This window comes from Salvia hispanica, chromosome 1 (genome assembly GCF_029641045.1).
Source record: "Salvia hispanica isolate PSC_SH4W2 chromosome 1, Shi_PSC_v1, whole genome shotgun sequence".
In the NCBI taxonomy this organism is placed as follows: domain Eukaryota; kingdom Viridiplantae; phylum Streptophyta; class Magnoliopsida; order Lamiales; family Lamiaceae; genus Salvia; species Salvia hispanica.
In genome coordinates, this window is record NC_142692.1 from 19,865,185 (window position 1) to 19,886,570 (window position 21,386).

At 35.9% G+C, this 21,386-nt stretch overlaps 1 protein-coding gene across 2 annotated transcripts; it reads left to right on the forward strand.

Moving 5' to 3' along the window:
- Positions 1–2,301: 2,301 nt before the first annotated feature.
- LOC125221713 (uncharacterized) lies at positions 2,302–14,928 on the forward strand. 2 transcript variants are annotated; one of them, XM_048123924.2, is made up of 4 exons: positions 2,302–2,761; positions 5,552–5,609; positions 12,128–12,583; positions 13,409–13,500. In XM_048123924.2, exons 1-3 carry the CDS (start codon positions 2,528–2,530, stop codon positions 12,577–12,579), a joined length of 744 nt encoding a protein of 247 aa, XP_047979881.1. In that variant the 5' UTR covers positions 2,302–2,527; the 3' UTR covers positions 12,580–12,583; positions 13,409–13,500. The 2 variants fall into 2 exon arrangements, with proteins under 2 accessions (XP_047979881.1, XP_047979879.1); XM_048123922.2 differs by lacking the exons at positions 5,552–5,609; positions 12,128–12,583 and adding exons at positions 13,708–13,764; positions 14,473–14,928 and having other exon boundaries at positions 2,378–2,761; positions 13,409–13,513.
- Positions 14,929–21,386: the final 6,458 nt, after the last annotated feature.

Consider the following 21,386-nt stretch of genomic DNA (forward strand, 5'->3'; position numbering starts at 1 on the left):
ATATAAATATATCAAATATTATATGCAATAATATATTTCTATATACTCTTATATCATAAAATTATAAAATTTAATGATGATAATATTAAATTAATGGATGATAAGTATAATCAAATAAATATATAATTAAAATATTCAAATTTGTATCTAACTAATGGTATATCTATATGATAATATTAAAAATTTAGTGATTAATAAAATATTACTCCTATTAAAATTTACTCCCTCCGTCCCAAGGAAGATGACCCCTTTCTTGGGTGGCACAAGATTTTATGCAACTTTATTTTGTGTGGAGAGGAGAGAGTAAAGTAAGAGAGAGAGAATAAAGTAGAGATAAATGTGTTTCCATTTTAAATAATGGGTCATCTTAGTTAGGACAAACTAAAAAGGAAAGTTGATCATCTTCAATGGGACGGGGGGGAGTATTAAATAACAAAAATGATTAAATACATACTATAACGTAGAATATTATGATTAACTAATTAATTTATCGAAATATAGTTAATTAATTAGTTTATAAAACCATATGATCAAATATAGAATAAAGTAAAAATTGTTGAAATATAAGAATGAGTTCGATCCCTATGGGTATGAGTACTATCCCCGTGGGTAGCAATTTTTGAAAAATACTGCAGATTTAAAAAGAACCGGTTTTCGGCGTGTGTGGAATATGTGTGTAGTGTAAGTATAGTGTGTGTGTAAGTTGTGTAATTCTAAAATTTGTTTTATAAAAAATCTAAAAATTATAAAATTGAGATGATATTGAATTTAAATACTACTTCTTCCGTCCCACTTTAGGAGTCCCGGTTTATCATTTTTGAGTGTCCCATTTTAGGAGTCTCGGTTGGAATATTCCATAAATGGTTATAAAACTAATGTAAAAGTAGGACTCACATTCCACTATGTTTTTACACCAACTTTCCTTTACATTTCTTTAAATTGTGTCAAACTCAAATGGGACTCCTAAAGTGAGACTGATGGAATAATATAATATATTATAATTTTCTTAAAATCTAAAATAAGAAGAAAGTAGAATGAAATGAAATGGAATGGTCATTCAATGACCTTAGCTAAATAGAAGAAATGACTTCCTATGTGAAATGGAATGGTGAATCCTTAAGGAAATAAAATATCAAGCGAAGAAATGGAATGGAGGTAGGAATGTCATTTCATTCCTCTATTTCATTCCACCATTCCAAGTAGCTCCTAAGAGAGAAAAAAGTACTCCCTCTTCCTCATAACAAGAGTCGCATTTTGTCATTTCGGCCCGTCCCATGATAAGAATTACATTTCACTTTTTCCATAAATGGTAAGTAGGTCTTACATTCCACTAACTCATTTCAATCACACATTTCACTCACATGTTATAATAAAACTCATATAAAAAAAGTTGACCACATATTCCACTAACTTTTTTAAACTCACTATTCTTTACATTTTTTAAAATCCGTGGCCACACCAAATGGGACTTCTATTGTGGGACGAAGGGAATAAAGGAATGTAGAGATTATGAAGTATTAGTTGAACGAATAAAATAGTACTCCCCCCGTCCCATAGAAATATATGTCTTATTTCCTTCTTCATCCGTTCCATATAAATAGTTCATGTCTTTTTATGCTGCAACCTTTTACTTCTTCTTATTAGTACTTTATTATTTATGGGTCTGACCATCCACTACACAATTTCAATTATTTTTTCTCATTCTCTTTTACTTTATTAATTACGTATTAAAACTCATGTCAATTTTAAGTGATCTATTCCTATGAGACGGAGGGAGTAACAAAAAAGAAAGTACTACTCCCTTCGTCCACGAAAAATATGGCATTTTGTGAATGACATGAGTTTTAATGTAGAATTGGTAGAAAAAAACAAGAGATGAGTAGTGTTAGTGGAATGTGAAGTCCATATTATTAGTAAAAGAAAAATATGGCACTTTGTGAATGACATGAGTTTTAATATAGAATTGGTAGAGTAAGAGAGAACGGAAAAAAACAAGAGATGAGTAGTGTTAATGGAATGTAAAGTCCATATTATTTGAATGTGCCCTATTTTTTGTAGATAACTGAAAATGATAAATATCACCCTTTTTTTGTGGACAAATAAAAAAGACAAATGTATCATTTTTTTCATAGACAGATGGAGTTTTATTTCTTCTTAAGACAAGAAACAATCCATTTTACTCCAAAAAAGATGACTCGATTATTGGAATAAAAAAAACTAGTACTAGTAAATCCTAAATTTTTTGTGTACACGTGTACATCAGCGAGGTTGCATGGGAATCCCACTTGAACAAAACCCCAAAATTTTCTCTCTCTTCCTAAAATTCCTCTGCCGTTGCTCCGCCACGTCAGCACCTTCCTAAATGCCTGACGTCGACACCTGATTTCTCCATCCTTACGTTTCGCCCTTTCATAGCTCCACGTCTCTCTCTCTCTCTCTCTCTCAATCCTCTCCGTCGAATTCCTCCGAATTCTGTAGAGTCACTGGGGCCAACCAAAAGTTTCGTTTTCAGTCTTCCCAGTCGGTTATGTCAGAGTCCGGAGGTGAAGAATCCAGTCAACAAGGTAAGCGGAAGGTTAAGGCCGATGAAATCGGCGGAGAGGAGCTTCAGCTAGCGGCGGAGGACCCCCTGCTCGTCTTCGGTTCGGAAATCATGACGATTATTCTCGCCGAGCTCGACTTGCGTAGCGTCGCGGAAGCTCGTCTCGTTTCTCGCGGCTGGCAGGCCATTGCTTCCGCCGACAGAATTTGGGGTCCCAAGGTTATTTTCTCCCTTCCTTTTTCTCCGTTTCTCACCGTTTTGCATTCAGCTTCGAGTGTTGGCTGTGTGTTGTGCGTTTGATTAGTTATTTCTCTGTTTTGCCCTTATTTTTACTTGCGGTTTAATTTAACTGTGGTTACTGCCCATTCTGCTTTGTTGATTTGAGTATTATCTATTTCCAATTTGAATGTGTGTGGGAAGAATCTTCTTCTTGAGTGTACTGGTTGAGTATTGCTATCTACGAATCACTACTCTACCCACTTCGTCCTTGATAGTCATGCCATGGACCGAATTTGTTGCTGCTTCTTGATAAATATATTGATGGAGGAGTTGTATTAACTTGAATTTTGTGGGGTAATTTATAAACTAATTATAGAACTTTGGAATGATGATTGAAATTAAGCTAGTTTATGCTCTGTGACTATGGTGCTAGAATGATTCTTAACATACTTTGAACTTCTTTATCACATAACTTAATACTGCCATCTTCAGTTTTCCCTGTTACTCTACTTTGAATAGCTCGAAAAGAAACCCTTGGAATTACTCACGGTTACTGTGTTATTTGACTAAAAGAATCACCTGGAACCTCAACTATGATGGAAATTTCAGTCAGGTGCCATCATTAGTTTCTATAACATATGTGCATTTGGAAAAAGAGAGCAAACATAAGTAGAATCTTCAAGCTGTTCCCTTACGGCTTTTCGGGTTCGTTAAACCATTTTAGCCGAGATGGAGAAATTCGATAAAGATATGGTAATTGTGCATTGCCTTTGTGTTTGAGAGAACCTGTTATACTGGGATTGTCATGCTTAATCAATCAAAAATATGTTCTGTCATGCTACTCTCATTTAACCACATGTATGTATCTATAAACATTGAAGCCTGATCACTCTGTTTCATTTAGCTTTTATGCATATTCTATCTCCGAGTTCTCTTCCTGTGTTTAAAACATGGTATTTCAACAGGGGAAAGAAATACAATCTGTGATTGATTAAGAGCTGGATACCTGCATTCTTTTCATGATGCAATTGCTCTTTATTTGAAAGCATATGCACAACTCTTATGTAGAATGCAGAATCCTTTTGAAGCAATAAATCAGCACTTTAAGAATTGTAAAAAGAAAAGTGTCTATATAAAAGGAGTGCAGACACAATATCCAGATGGCATATTTGGTGACTGTTTGTTATTTGTATAATATAAAAACAATAATACAAAGGAATAACTAAAATGACTGGAAATAAGATTGTCAAATAATAGGCTGCCTTAAATTGGAACACCATCTATTATGCTACTATTAAACTTCAGCAAAGCAGTATAGACATTGGAAAACCTAATACACAAATGCTGTCTGGAATCTACCACCAGACTTGGACCCCAGCATTAGGGTGGAAAATAAAGTTGGTAAGGAAATACGTTTAGATTTCAAATGTGAACTGTCATAGGTTATGTGTGGATTTATTACTTTTATTGCTTATTATCCTAAGCTTGTATCTTTCGTACAATGTGTGGGAGCTCATAAGTTTTCATTTCCTGCTCTATATGTTGGCTTTTGGTTGCCAGATAGATCAAGGTGAGAAGTGTTCGAACAAATTATAAGGCTTTTCGTCAAATGCACTTATGACACACCCTTCTGTGTTGGTTCATAATCCTGCTCCATATTGTCAAACTGCATAACACGAGTTTCAAAGAAAGGTGTTGGTCTGAATAATTTCTTCTTAACTTTTGCATTGCAGAATTAAAAATTGCTAGCATGCAGGCAGGAGAAATGTAACATTTCCTTTGTATGCACCTCTTTCAGGATTTATTTCTCATATTTAGATCGAGTCCAAACTTTATCTGGTTCTATGAGTCGTGGAAATCTACCATCTTCGAAATTGGGTATTGCCAATCATGGGGGACTAACTGCCAATTCGAACTGGAGAAAAGATGATAATAAAGAATCATTTGTTTCCTCGAGCTCATTAATGATCCAGATTCTTCCTTTAGTTTAACAAGAGGCTGGTGTTCTTTGATGCTGTGTACGCGAAAGGGGCTGCCATTAAAAGATTTCTTTGTAAAATGTGATCACAATTAATTTCTGAAATTTATGTTTGTTTGAAGTAGTCGATCTAATTTCTTAGATGAGACAACTTGACTTGTTTATGGTTTGACATGTGAAGTTGTAGATACATGTTATTGTCATGTAATAGTAATACATATGTCAAGTTAAACAACCTTTGCATACTTTTATTTTGCATTCCGTGCGTAGGTGTTATAAATTTAAGATGTCAACTACTTTGAGGATCATGTAATAATACCAATTTCTTTGGACATGCTGACATGGTAATGAAGCATGTTTGAGAGAAAAAGGTAAGTAAGCTGTAGTTTAGCAATTCTTGTAGGAATATATTGTTGTGTTTTGACTGTGAAGTTCAAGGTAGATAAACAAGACCATACAATGTCAATATGTGTAGTGATGTAAGTACATCCTGAATGCAGCTAGAGATAAGTAAATTCTTAAGGTGATTCAGCTGAAAGCCCGAGCTAAAGAATGACTATTATGGATTAGTAGAGACTAGAGCCAAAACTATAAGAGTGACTTTTGGATTCTTTCCCTAATGTGACATTCAGCTTGAACCTTGAGGACTTTGATAATGGATATAAGCTGTTACAATCTTCGTTTCGTTGTAAGAGGGGTTGGAATTTTTGATCACTTGTATCAGCAACGAACTCCATATGTTTCTAGTTAGTCTATATTGAATAAATGTGGGGTTTATAGAGTTTTAATTGCCTAAGTACTTGATTTGTCAGGAGAAGAAGGCTCTGTACTCAAGAGATAGAGGCATGTTATGTTATGGTTTCAGAAGGGGTAAGAGTTTCAACCTATTCTTAGAGCTAGAGTTGATGTTGTGCGTGAGTACGAATTGTTCACGTGTTTATGGCTAGTAAATTGAACTAATAAGTGTGGAGGGAATAGGCTTTCAAGTATTTAGATAGTGGCTGTATGTCTCGGTTTGGTCTTTAGGAGGATAGATGCTCTATGATAGTTTTGGGAGAAGTAAACTATTCAGTTAAGGTGAGGAGTCACACTAGAAGAATATTTGCTTGTATGTCATAAAGATGCCCAGGGATATGTTGTTGATGAAGCACTAATAAAATCTCATGAACTTTTAACTCACATTCTTGACCAATGATTGAAGCGGTCACTTTATTGGGTTTGGGTCCTTACTAGGGGCAGCTCAGGAAGAACCCTATGATATCGGGTTGGGTTAGGGTTAGGTTTGAGTTATCTGTTGAGGAATAAAATTATTATTTTTATTTGTTTATTAATTAAAAAATATTAAACTTGAATTTTATCATTTAGATTTAAATCATGATAAAATTTTAATGTTTTAATTGTGTAATATCAGGTTCTTATCGTGTAATATCATGATCTGGTCGTTATCGTATCGTGTCAAGTTAAATTATATAGCAACTTACTATCATTAGTGGTAGGACTGACATTTTTTTGCATGACACGATAACTCGCACGAACACACACGAAGTTATTGGATTGAGACCCGATAAGAATTTTATAATTTCAGGTTGGGTTAGGGTTGGACTTTATCGGGTTATGTCGATATCGGGTCGACCCAATAACTACCCAATTCGCACGATTTGCCCCCCTTTTTTTTATCCCTTTCAAAGAAGAAGGAAGAGTAACCAAATATTGGAGAACAAAGGAATGACTGTTATAGGAAATTTAAAATATCATTTACCTACATACACCTTATTGTATAAGATATTGTACATAACACTTGAAAGAATCTAAAATTAGCTTTAGCAATAGAAACATTCTGGAGAGCAAATAATACATAAATAGACTTGGGCAACATGTAACCAAATAAGCCCATAGAATTTTTTTATATAGATAAAGAAGTCAAATTCAATATATATGTAAGAGAAAGAAGTGAATGGACAAAAAAAGAACTCTAGTAAGATAGGTCATGAAAATACTATTTTAATTTCTTTACTTTCAAAGATGAACAACAACACAATTCATATTTTCATTCTTCTTTAAGAGTTCTTAGTGGAGTTTTCATTATTTCATGTTTCCCCAAAAAGTAAAGGTCAAATTTTGGTCCTAAACATATGATAAAAATACGAATTTGGTTCAAAACATTAACTTTTTGAAAAATAGGTCCATAACAAATGAAATTCTTGTCAGAGTGGTCCTTTTTTTACGGTTCCGTAAAAAAACTAACGATCATGCCACTGTGCAATTAGCGTTTAGCGTTGACCGTTAATTTTTTAACGGAATCGTCAAAAAAGGACAACTTTGTGACATTTTCATTTGTTATGAACCTGTTTTTCAAAAAGTTAATATTTTGGACCAAATTCGTATTTTGATCATATGTTTAGGATCGAAATTGACTTTTACTCTTCCCCAAGTAATAAATTTTAAGAAGACATAAGCTTGAAATCTTTGTAAATGACTTGAGATCTTGTTTGGACTCCAAAGTGTTAGCTTTGTTTGTCTATAGCTCTTCTGTTGTTCTAGGTTTAGATTGTAAATTATTTAGGGTAAATCACCGAAGTGATGTGCAACTAAATTATTATCTTGTGCAATTCATAGAATCATACCTATTAGAATACTACTTTGCGGTTGTATTTGACCAAACTACAAAATGTGCTATCCATGCCTCTTAGATCTTGTTTTGAATGCTTTTATGATTAGTACATCTATCATATAAGATTAGTGGTGAAGTCCGAATAAACAATGGAAGATTTGTGCTATATGTATTGATCAAAATGGGGTTGGGTTGATGAGTAAAACAAACATATAACATCAATCTCAAAAACATGAAAAAGACCTATCAAGAAGAAGAAACATATTGGGACTTTTGATGATTTGACCAAATAAGAAAGTATCCATGTTACACTTACATCGATCTAGATTTTTGTAATAGATATGCAATTTCAATTCCAAAGAATTAAGCTAATCTATATCTATTTGCATGCTGGATAGGTAAAGTTTAGAAAGTAAGGATCCTTCTACTTGTAAGAATAGATGAGTTGTGTTTGTAAAGGATTGAAAACTTGTATAGGTTAGTGAACTTTGTTTGCTAAGTAGTATGAGACCAGTAGATTTTAATGGTGACACTTGCAAGCAGTTTGAGTTAAATATGGAGTTTTGCTATGTATTATTATTCAACCAAGTTTGATGCTATGAATGTACTAAACCATAATTTCATTATTAATGATATTCATTATTCTTCCTGCTAAAGTTTATTCTTGCTGCTGATGTAAAAGTACAATGTGAACATATAAGTCTACACATCAATTGTCAAAGTGGTGGCTTTGGATTGAGTGTTAAGAATATACCATGAATCACAAGGTGCATTATGACATTAAAGCCTTAGGACCCTTATAATAAGAGTACCCAAGCTTGAATGTAGTAAATTGCTTTATATATATTGATATCCAAAACTTCAAATGCTTATGAAGCTAAAAAGTTGGATTAGATGCAATGTGTCTTAGCTTTCCCATGATATATTAGTGTGTAAAACCTTCATAAAAACCTCAAGATGATCTATTTGCTTGATAGAGCTAATTCATTTATTTGTATGAATAAATATGCTTTATGCAACAACTTGGGACATTTTTTGTAAGACCTAGCTCCATAGGAACTTCCACATGCTAATAATTTTTTTGGTTCAGTGTACATCCACTTAGAAGACTAATGAATGCGAATAAAATAATATCAATTTTATTGATGGTTGATCAATTAGTAAATATAACATTCTTCAGTTTAGACAAAATGAAGATTCTTCTTTAGAACCTATTTTTTTGGTTCTAATATGATATAGGATAATAACCATATATACAAATATCAAATTGATTAATGGTGAACAAACTTTGAATGAACTTTTGTTGCATTAATTCATTTTTGTTACTTCCATTGTTATGTCAATTAATTTTTTGCAAGTAACATAATGTAGGTGTGGAAAATGACCTAATTTAATTCTTTTAAAAGTAGTTAAAGGTGTCCATTGGTCTCACTGGACTGGGCACGACCGCCCAATGTACCATGCCAATGTGAGAGGAAGTAACCTACTATTCTTGTGATATTGTTAATGCTCAACTTCTTCTGCACATTGTGGTGAAAATCAAATTTGGATTCATTGACCAAGTTTCACATAAAATGGTTATGAGATAGGTATATGATTTTCTTATAGCGGTTAGTTATAATAAATCATTAGTTCTTGAAATAAATACATAGCCCATTGAACTTTTTAATTACTTTTTGCCAAACTCTGTTAAACTTCACAATAAATAATACTCTTAATATTATGGTAGGAATTGTTAAAAAGGTTTAAATGAGACTTTCATATAGAATAAAATAAATTTATAATCCATAAATGTTTTATAATTCCTTTGTGCTCTAAAAATATAAACTATTTCTTTTTTAGTCCGGCCTTTAAAATTATGAATTTTCTGAACTAAGGAATATTTGAGCCCACTAAACACTACCAATGTTAACTATCACTAATACTACTTCCATTATCTTTTCTCTTCATCTTTTACTTTATCAATTGTACATTTAAACTTGTGCGCCTTTAAAAGTTCATATTTTTAAGGTTCATATTTTTAAGGGACTAAGGAAGTTCTAAGTAGGTGGCTTGTAAATTTATCCCTATGAATCAAAATATTATGGGTGAACGACACATAACATTATATCGTACTCCCCTCGTCCCACTGTAGCCTAAAGTTTCTTTTTGTACAAAAATTTAGAAGAGTGTTTAGCGGGTTATGTGGAATGAGCATAAAGTAGGAGAGAGAATATAGAGAAAATAAAATGAAAGAGAGAATAAAACAAATTAATAAGATAGAGAGAAAAAAGTTTAAGAGATTAAGTGGTGATGTTTTGCTATAAAAGAAAATAATTCAATTATAGTGAAACAATCCAAAAAGGATTACGACTCAACTATCATGGGAAGGAGGAAATATTTGAATATCCTAAATGTCGTCACTAAATAGTGTTTCTAGTATAAGTGTGACTTGTAATATCGATTTAATCAAATAAGTGATGTTACATATTTTGTGCATATCAAGTAAATTGTTTTAGATGATAAATTGGATTGACAATATATATTATTGAGCTTTTTGAATATTATTAAAGTGTTCAATCTATTAAATATGCGGTAGATAAACATATGCTCCCTCCATCATATAAATCCCACTTTTACTAGGCTTGGTTTCTAAGAAATGTGAACGAAAGTCGGTGGAAAAAAGTTGGTGAAATGTGGATCCCACTTTATTTACTCCCTCCGTCCCGTCATAAGCGAGACACTTCTTTTGGGAACGAGATTTCAGTAATTGATATTGAAAGAGTAAGTGGATAGAGGGTAAGTATGAGAGAGAAAAATAGAGGACTGAAGAGAGAATAAAATAGGTGGGAGAAAAAAGTAAGGGAGACGAAATGTAGTAACTTTTGCTAAAAAGGGAAATGTCTCACTTATGGTGGGACATCCCAAAAATGAAAGTGAATCGCTTACGGTGGGACGGAGGGAGTATTAGTTTTATTGAGCATGAACCTCTCCAGCAGCCAAATGGAAAGCAAGTGGAACTGGCCTCTTCTTTGTCTTCTTAATATTACAGTTTGACACCCTGATATGAATTTCTGCAACTGCATATATTCAAGAAATGAGATAGAGTGAGAGCTGACTTGTGTACCATAAATTTCCTATCCCCTGTGCAGAACGGAAAAACGATTAGCATGCAACTGAATACAGGAATAAACCATAAGTAAAGAAACAGATGAGTTTCTTTTGATACATATCTAGAATACATGTTATATAAGGAATAGTACCCGAACCGGATAAATCTAGACATTGCATGTTAATTCCATAAAGCTATGTATGATAGTTCAGAATAAGTTCCATTGATTTGTGTCAACGTAGGTGTTCAGGAAGTATAACTTATTGTAGCTCAATGCATTAACATGTAGCAATTGAACATCACAGTGGACACATGGGGTGGGGGAAGGGGTGTGGTATCAAGGAATCTGGAACCTCTGGCCTAAATGCTTCACTACTGAGGAGTGGCTTAAAATGGTCACGCTTGTTTCATGCTGTCACCATCTATTGTGGCTCAAATCTGATACTTTGTTCGGAGTATCATTACTGCTCATATTAACATACCCATCTTTTGTACCATCTATTACGTCTAGCATGTGATACATCGTCTATAGTGTCTGAATGCGCTTCCTGCACAGAAATAGTGCCAAATATTCCAGGGGACACCTCAAGTATGTTAAAAAAGGCTGTGGAATCCAACTCAAGTATGCTCATAGATAGAATTCAGATCACTATGTTACTATTCATATTTTTTCATATCACAAGGTTTATTAACATTTCTGGAACAGGAACACCATAAATAGAGTTTAGAATAAATGGAATAGCTTCAAAAGAAAAATGTTGTATTGAATTATCATAAATGAAGCAGAAAGAAGTAAAATAGGATGAAAAACGTAAAATGATATAGCATTGAAATTCTTCATAAGAATGATATAGGCCATGTCATAGCTCTTGTTTTTGTTTAGTATACAGCAGGTCCCACTATTGCTCTGTTTTTTTTGTTTTTCAGTTTATTGTGTTGACTGCAATCTTATGAAGACTGCGCTAATGGTTCTTCTAGTTTAACGCCGCTACTTTGTTATAGGTTATCACTTTTTCCACAGCAATGTCTGACTGAAATAAATTTCTCATCGACTGGGAATTTTGCTGTAGTTATTTTGTCATATGTATTTGCCTTTTCACTGAGGGATTTGTATATTGATGATTTTGTTTGCATGTCATCTTTTCCACTGTGATATCTTAATTCAAATAAATATATCTCTCGTCTTGCTCATCGAGGTTCATATTTCTACTGATTTTCGTACTTGGGGTGGCGGTATATCTTTATGAGCTGAAACAGAAAGGAGATGGAATGTAATGATACACATCGTTATTCCCTGCAGATTAACTACCGCTATAGGACTTAGCTTGCATTGTTTATTATGATTAGGAGTCCTGTTATGAGTAATTCATTAGAGTGCTTTTATCTTTTAATGTAAGAATCTAGACAGAGTTAGGAGTCTTCACTAGGTTATTATAATTAGAGCTATGTATCTTAGTTTTATTGGCTCAGAAATAAAATTTAGTTTCAGCTAGTTGCTATGGCCTTTTTTGTAGGATGGCCTATTAGCCATAAGGGGAGTATTTATCTCCTAACTTTGTTTATTTGCTATTTTTGTTTTCTTCTATTTTGTTACTCTCTGTCCAGCAGTTATCTTCGTTGTTATGATGGAAATTGTGTGACGTGCTTTGCATGTTGAGATATTAGCATATTTTTATGTTTCACCAGCCTGTCACTTCGTATCAAATGGTGGGGTGAACGTACCTTGCGCAAGTGAGAACACTGGAAAATCGGAGAAGGTGGCTGAGAATCTATACGCCGACGTGTGGACAGACTTCCAGATGTTGCACGCTATCTGCAAGCGCATGCAGCAACGCCTTGCCACATGGTCCAGCTATCCGTCCCCACCACCATCTCTGCCCTTGCTCGTCGTGATATCAACTGGCAAGAGTCACAAGACAGTCAATGTGCCATTATCATCGGCAAGTGGCCAACTGATCCGGAGAAAGCACCAATTCTTTCATTCATATCTAGATGTTGCGTCTAGCATGCTTGTGCCCTCAGCCCAGGCTTCGGTTGTGATTTCCACAGCCGTTGCGCCACCACAACCCCTACTGTCAGCCCAAAAACTCACACTGCAGCCTGACTGCGTGGCCACCGCCGCTGGTTCCACCTCTTGACATTGTAACAACAACTTTGGCAACAGTAACTTCTGTTTCTTGTTTCCGTTGCAACCCAAGGTGCTATCCACTTAGGTGAACGTGTGTTTGGTTGTGGACCTTAAGCAGTGGTTGTTTCCAGTAGCCTCTGCTGTTTGGTTTAAGGAGCAGTTTGGCGACTGAGCAGTTTAATGACTCTGTGTCCTCACACATGAGTACTGACCCCTTAGTCAGTTTCACCTCCAGCCTTGTTCTCACAAGACAAGGCTGTTTTGACAAAGAGGCAATTGATACGCATCGTTATTCCCTACAGATTAAATGCAGGAGTTATCTTTTAATTATTGTTTAGTTGTTTATTATAATTACAAGTCTCGTGTTATTGGTAACTATTAGAGAGGTTTTCTCTTTTAAAGTAAGTCTGGATAGAGTTCTTATTTTAGTTAGCAGTCAGTCGATAGATTATTATAAATAGACAAGGTAATCTTCATTTTATTGATTCTGAAATAAAATTTAGCTTCAACTACCTATTGTGGCCTTTTCAGAGGATGGCCTCTTATTCATAGGAGGATTATTTACCTCTTTTTTGTTTACCTAGCTCTCTTTGTTTCCTTCTATGTCCTAGCTTGATGTTATTTTACAGCAGCTTCTTCATAGTTATCATGTGAATTGTGTGTTATGTTTCGTACGCTGAGATATTAACTAATGTTTATGGTACACCTATCCCCTAACAATACCAATTTCCTGCATGCCATGAGTTGATTATCATGCTCTAACTGTATTGCATTCATGCTCTAACAATACCAATTTCCTGCAATACCAATTATTTATGCAGTGGTGTTTGTCTTTTCAGTGTCAAGAGTTATGGTTGGATAAGGCACATATACCACGCGTAGCAAAGGTTGAAGGACTTCCAAAGATGATTGCTACATTGCTCTCAATCAGAGACGGTAAACGAGTGAGTTTCACGTCTTCCTGTCCTGATCTCTTGGAGAGCTGCGCGTGATTGTTAACAGCCTTTATGAGCTTTTAATATCATGTCGGAGAAATTAGAGATCCTGAATTTTGAATGCATGAACAAATGTGACATTTCTAACTAACTTGAAGGTGATGCCTGTTAATACTTTCTAACTGGGATCTTGCTAATGCCAGACTCGAATCACTAGGGATGACCTTTGTGACCATGTTTGGGAATTCCGCTTTACAGAGGTATGCTATCATTCTTTCCGAACCTCGGTTCTTGTTAATTTTCTTGATTTAGACACTTGGAAGTATCTTTTTCCCAACAGGTATAAGGTTTATAGTTCTACATTTATTAAGAATGTGTCTTTGTGCATTCTCATCCCCCAAACCTAAGTTAAATATAGCTTCTTTTCCACAACTGTTAGTTATAACTTAAATATCACACTTGAAAAGTTTATAGTTGACCCTCAAACCTCTCCCTTCTGGGAATGGAGCCTCCCTTCTGGGAATGGAGTTAGTGATGCTAAACAAAGTTATCCTCCTTTTTTTTAGAGGATCAACAATTGTTCCCCATCTACCCCCGTGATGACTAGAACCCCTGACCTATCGGTTAGAGTGGAAGCGTCTTGCCAACTGAGCTGAGCTTCATCTTGAACCCAAAATGCTATATATCCCTCTTAACAAATATTTTCAATGGTTTGTGAGGAGAATCCCTATTTCTGTTTAATAACTGAATCCAATAATAAGGGTTCTACTCTTCACCTCAAACTAGCTGTCCCTTAGTAAATTGTGAAACTAAATATGGTAACTATGTTTCCTAATAGTTAAATACCTATTCCAATAATGTAATGTGTTGTCAAAAACTATTACTCAAAAACAGTTGCAAAGCAGTTAGGATGAGTAATTTTCTCACCAGAGAAATAGGTTGATTTGTGTGCATCTTTCTCTGATCAGTCGGCGCCGCAGTACTGGCGGGACCTGGACCCCTCGTGGCGCGAGGAAGGCGCCACCCCAATGCGGCGGTATTTCCACCCAGATGGCAGCATCACGGCCGACCCCGAGGACAAGGTGTGGGGCGGCCACGAGTCGACCTACACAATTGTGACCGGGCTCCTTGCAGACGGCAAGGTGCGAGAGCACTACGTGAGGATCAACCGGTGGCCTAAGATGATGGTGGAGCGCCACCCCGACTGGAGCTGGGAACTCCGTAACCACCTCTACTTCTACAAGAGCGTCCCTGACAGCCACACCGGCACTGGCCCTGCCTCCATCTCCCTCTCCGTCTCCGGCGGCTTTTCTTGAAGCTGGAAAAAAAAACTCTCCTTTGTGTGTGTGTGAGTGTGAATATGCATGTTGTAAATCGGAGTTGTGGGATAAGCTATTTATAGAAAAAAGATTGCTATTTTAATATATTTGCATCTAAAGATAGGATTTACTGATTTGGAAAGTCAATCGCAGCCTTTTCGCTTTTTTTATTTGAATAATACTGGTGGTAGTTGAGGCCAACAGCAAGGCTACTACTCATAGCCTATTTGTCTATCATGTCATCGATGATGCTTTGTCTCATTTATTTAGTCCACTTTAAGTTCTTTCCTGCACAATCCAATTCCAATTCTTAAGATTATTTTTCTAGACTTTTTAAATTAATTGATTATATCATAATTCTTCTCATTTATACTCCTATTAAATTCTTGATTTTATTTTTCACAATTGTTCTTAAAACTAAAATTAGTGAACTATTAGTTCCATTTTAGAGTATAATTCACATTTGAATTTTGGATTAAATACCTCTAAACTCTTTGCCTTTTAGTGAAAGAAATTTCTTCGCATAAAACTAGCCTTTCCCAACATATATTGAAATTGGAGTAATCTTTTTACTCCAAAGGAAATAAACTTCTCTATATAGCTAAAAGTTTTTTGCTCTTATATATTTTTCATGGAGTAATGATATGGGGCAAGTGCCCATTAAGTGTAGTGTATGACTAGAAAACAAATCATAGCCACGTGATTAAGAAAATCAAGTGTTGATATATCAGCTATGTAATTTTCGAAATTGATCCAGATTTTACTTTACTATAAGAATGAATTGGTTCACTATAAGAAGGCGAGGAAAAATTGTCATTTAAGATATGAAATTAGAGTTAAAACTTGAATTCCTATCTCATTTTAAAATTCTCCTTCTGCCCGCTATCGCTCGATTCTTTTCCTCTTCTCTAAACCTCAAGTTCTCACTCAATGCCGATTCATCTCCGTCGTCGCCGTCGCCTTATTCCATTGTCATCAACGCCCAGTTCTCTCATTTCAACTGTCTCATTCCTTCGTCGAACAAATGGATTCAAATCAGAAAGATTTATAAAATGTAAGTTATCCTACGGATTTAGAATTTGTTTTCGATTAACATTCTTCAATTTATTTAGATTTTATTTTTTTCATATGTTTTGAACGTCAGAAGAAAAATGCAACCGGAGGCTCCCTGCAGTATACTCCAAGGCTTTGACCGTGAGTCATTCCTAATTTTTTTTTATTTTAATCTACAATATTTCTATGTATAAAATGTGATTTATAATGTTTAATTGAAAAAACTGATTCTTTGTTTATAGTGATGTACTCTATGTGGATCCATGTAATTTATGATCCATTTCTCAAGGAATTACCCGTTTGTGATGCTTGATCTAGATATTTTTGTGAGATTGATTTTCAATTTAACAAAAACTACAAAATGATCAAAAGAGATCCAACCACAAAAATTGAATCCAAACAAGAAAGAATGGTTTATTAGAGATGGAAAACATGTGTATAATGATGAGATAAAAGAGCTACAACCATAAGACCTTGACTAAAACAATGGAAACAACCCTCGGTAACTTTCAATAGCTCTATCACCCCTTGGCTCCACTAATCAATGGATACACGCCATTAATGCATACCTCTCCTTGAATTAATCTATGGAATTGAAACAAGCAACCTTCAAGGAAGGAATTGGATACATTCCTCAAAGAGGAAAAACTCACAAAGGAGATATCTTAATTCAATCACCATCTAAGAAGAAAATGAGGTAAAGTCCTATTTATAGTTGAAGGCCAAATTGCAAGAAAAAGACCCAAAAAATCTAGTCTCTATGTGGGCCACCCGCCCGGGTGGAAATCACTGATTTCGCCATGCCTTCAGATAGCCACCCGCCCAGGTGGAACTTGCTGATTCCGCCATGCCTTCGGGTAGCCACCCGCCCGGGTGGAATTTGGTGGCCAAAAGTCACCCGGCCGGGTGGATCTTTTTCTGCACTGCACGACTTCCGTAAAGCGGCCATAACTCCCTCCCCGGACTTCGATCGGGGAGTGTAAGATACTCACGTGAAGATCTCTCGAAGGAGAAGACAATGGTCGCAGCTTCAAGGCTTTCGGACGTCATTTCGACAGGCAGAATACCGAATAAAGCCAGCTGCAGGTACGAACTTTATGCGCGGCTTTCATGGTCGTATCATCCTCCCCTTTTTAGAAAGGATTTGTCCTCAAATTCGGGTCTTCTATATTCCTCGCGTCCTCGGGAGGTCCTCTAGCTTTGGTGGATCCTTTACATGCATTCTCTTTCATCCTTGGGCCCCAATCAACCCATGGCTCACGCCGAAGTGAAGACCCTTGACATCTAACACTCGTGGTCATATCATCCTCCCCTTCTTGGAAAGGATTTTTCCTCAAATCCGGATTCCGTACACCTATAAAATGGAATGAGAGCAAATCAAATATCAAGGTATGATGAAAAAGGTTAAGACCACTAACGGCTCTAAGAGACAATACTACACCAAAGACCTTGTATGACCCTCCAAATTCATTTTCCATTAAGCTCAAGGCCAAGTCACAATAAATGTGAGAACACAAAAACATGAATTCTTTCATGCCCAAATCCCACCAATAAGGAATCAAGATGAATTCATCAAGATATCCTTCATACCAAAACTCAAATAACCTAACAATATAGGTACAAGATGTGGGTACAAATAAATATAGACATTCTTTCACTATGTAGTCCCAAAAAAAAACCATTAGATATAAAGTTCTTAACAAAACAACCATAAAACTTCCCAATTCCGTTGAATGGTTTGATGGACATGCAATAAAAACAATCAACAGGCCAAAACACACATGCCCCTGACACCTTGTTTCTATTTAGTTCGATCATCCCCATAAAAATGATGCTCAAATTCTTGAACATCTTCACAAAAGATTTGGCATTCTCAACAAGACTAGACATATACAAGAATGGATCCTCATATGGTGTATATTCAAAAGTAACCAAACAAGGTCTATTCACAAGATTCCTATTCTCAAGATTAAGCAACAAAAGATCATAGGGAACCATTGATACATCATTCTTGCTCAAATGAGAACTGCTCCCCAAATTGACAAGCCCATAATCAACACATAGAGTAGGTTCATCACAACTCACATCAAGTTTGCAAGAAGGTGTATAAACCAACAAACCAAGTTCATCAATATGGATTTCATCCCATTGCCCCATCAATTTCAAGAGATTATCATAAAAATAAGGGAGCAATGTGCCCAAAAACCTTCATGCACGACATGGAGACTAATACGCTCAGATTTTGCACTATTTTAAGGCCATTTTCTGGTCCGTTTTGAGTGTCAAAGTTGCATTACATGTCAATTATTTGCATACTTTGTCTATTTTGGTATTTTGACGTGTTTTTTGAGAAATGTGCAAAATAGAGCTAAAAAAGGGCATAAAAACATCAAAGTTCGGAAGCTGGAGCGGAAGGCAACCTAGCGGATCGCTGCCGCACGCCAGCGGTCGCTGAAAAGCACTCCAGAACTCTCTGACTCTCTCCAGTGCCCGCTGGGAAAAAACGGCGCATGACAGCTGTGTTCAAACTCAATTTCTGGCGATCCTAAAGTCCGATCAGAGCGTTCTACATGTCACTCTCTTCTTCTTCATAATCGTGTTGGTACCAAGATCATCTCAATCGGAGTTCTGTGGAGAAAGTTATGGTCGTTCTACCAAAGTCGCGCAAAGCTGTCAAATGCAGTCTAGGCAGAATTTAAAGAACGAAAGAAAACCTTACCTTGTGAAGCCAAATCTTTTCCTACTACTATGGGGCACGTAAATTCCATCTTTATTATTGCTTGGAGAAGACTTTTACCAAGTTTAAATCATTTTTAAGCCTATATATAGCCTCCAAAAGGGAGCCTTTATGGCTCCTCCTCCAACCCTAATTCTTCATCTAGATCTTCTTTTTGTCAATTAATTCCATAGCATAAATATGAGAGTTCTTCATTGTACAAGGGGTTGGAGAAAGAAGCAAGAGATCATCAAAGAGCAATAAGGATTCAACCTTTGGGTTTTATTTGCTTTAGCACTTATGTTCAATTTGTCTTCACTTCAATCTATATTTTTAGCTTATTCACGTATGTTTAACTAAAATCATAGGATTCTTTGGATGTGTTAGTAACTTTTATTGGTTTATACAATTTTATTTTGCTATTTAATATCCGTTTTATTTTTACTTCGTTTCTTCCCTTAGTTGTTCCGTAATACTTCATGTTTGAGTGACACATTCGATGATGATTTAATATAACTTGCTACATAATCGTGAGAGGAGGTTGGCGAGTTAAATCCACTTAGTAGACACTATAATTAGCTTCCCTTAAAACGACACTGTTAATCGAGAGTGAGGACTTTTCAAGGGTCATAGGAGCTTTTAGGAGTTACGGATTTATGATTGAAAACCCTAGTGTTAGTAACCTACGTTTGTACCTGAAGGGTAGGGCTTTTGCACGTGTGTCGTGAGCACGTGTCCCTCCTTTCAACAAGATTTATAATTTTCCCACTAATGCAACAAATATTACTAAGTATAAGTGGCAAGAGCGGGGTCGAACCACAAGGACCATGGACCTACTCGAGATTGTTTCTACGACACAATCGGAATAGGGGTCGGCTGCTGCCACGCATTCATTGAGTTAAATTAAATCTACTTGACCTGGCGGAATTAAACTCGACTCTATCTACCTAACCTAGGGGATGGGTAAAGTACGGACACTTGCAACTTGTAAACTGGAGTGAAACTTACTAGAACACCTGTAACTGAAGGAACATGCTTAAACTTTCCCAAAATAGGCAGAGTGTAAAAGTAAAGTGAGGACCATTTTTCCTAAACAGGCTGGGGCTGACAGAAAAGCTGTTAAAAGCAAAAAGCAAAAGCAAAAAGCAGATCTGATTCTCTAACTAACTCCTACTTCATCTTCTACAAACAACCAAGTAAAAAACAGAGCATAGAACAGAGCTTCAACACCATTGACGAAATAAAACTGATCATGCTTCGAAACAAGACGTAAATGCGAAATTCAAGCTAGAACTACCAGATCTACGCTACTAGGTCAAGCAGAAAACGAAATGAACACAAATTACCTTGCATGCATCACCTAAACTATCGGATCTCAGAAATCGAGCACGTGAACAACTAAATCTCAACCTCTAAACTATTGGAAATCATGTAAACAGCATGGATCTAAACATCTAAGCCACCAATTGCGAAAAGCATCCAAGAAACATAAGTAAATAGCATCATCGACATGAAAATAAACACCGAAGCTTCATAAAACTGAAAATAAGTTGAGATCCAAAGGTGAAGTCGTCAATTCCTCCGATGAAACTACATATTTAAGCCAAGAAAGCAACAAACTATCGAACTAAACTAAGAGAGCGGTGGCGTTAAGCGCCTACGAGAGCTTCCTACCTAAACTACGATAGCGTTAAGCGCTCCCTCTTCATTGTGGAAAGCTTCTATCTATAGAGTGACTTTAACTTCAACCCTAAGGCAACTTCTTGTCGGTATTTGACCATTTTACCCTTGCAATAATTGAGGATCTTCATGTTAGCACACCATTCTGTCTCCTTGACCAGGTAGGTGACTTTTTCTGCGCTTTTGCTCCATTTCTACTCCTGTCGTCAACTTCCTGATTCTCCTAGGTCCGAGCGACGAATTCTGGTATTTTACTTCAAAATCAGCTATTTTGCATCTGCCAGGTCAATTAGCACAAACTCCCGGATCCAACAAATTTCTGCACACTTAAGCTCAAAATTTGTGCATTATCTCCCCCAAAAACATATAATTTTAACCCAAAACCAATGCATGAAACGAGCCTTATCAGTACCGCATGGGCAAAACTTATGTGACTCGTTCTATCGAAGTATAAACCGTGCTAGGGTATTGTAGTGAGAATTTGTATAACCATAATTGTGAACGCACGGGGAATTCTCTTATCTCTCATACTTTATCTTTGTTATTTAATTTCAATTAGTTGTTTACTTTTTTTATTTATTTGCTTTATCTATGCTTAGTTAAACCAAATCTCTTGTTTCTCTAGATAGTATATGACGCTTAGTACATGATAGCCAGTTGCAATTATATTCCCTGTGTTCAATATCCCGGTACTAATCTTTAGCTATATTAGATCTACCATGTATACTTGCAGGTAATTTTAGTGCTAATAAAAAGTGCATCAGAGATAAGACACAATACCATGCATATGAAACTTGTAAAAAGCTACATGAAGTATCATGAGAAACTTGTCAAAATAAGCCTCACACAATTGCTCCAACAATTTTAGACCACAACTATGGGAACAATGTATTCTTATGCCTTTAAACACAACAAAATCCACAAGAGACATATGAGTGGAAAAATCCTTCACAAAACGACCATAGAACACTCCAATCCCATTAAAGGGTTTAACCACTTGGCCATGAAAACATAGCAAACACCAAATTGTGAAGTCATTATCCATGTTACTCCTCTTGATCCTACTATTCTCATCCACATACATACTCAAGAAGCTCAAAATTACCAACAAATG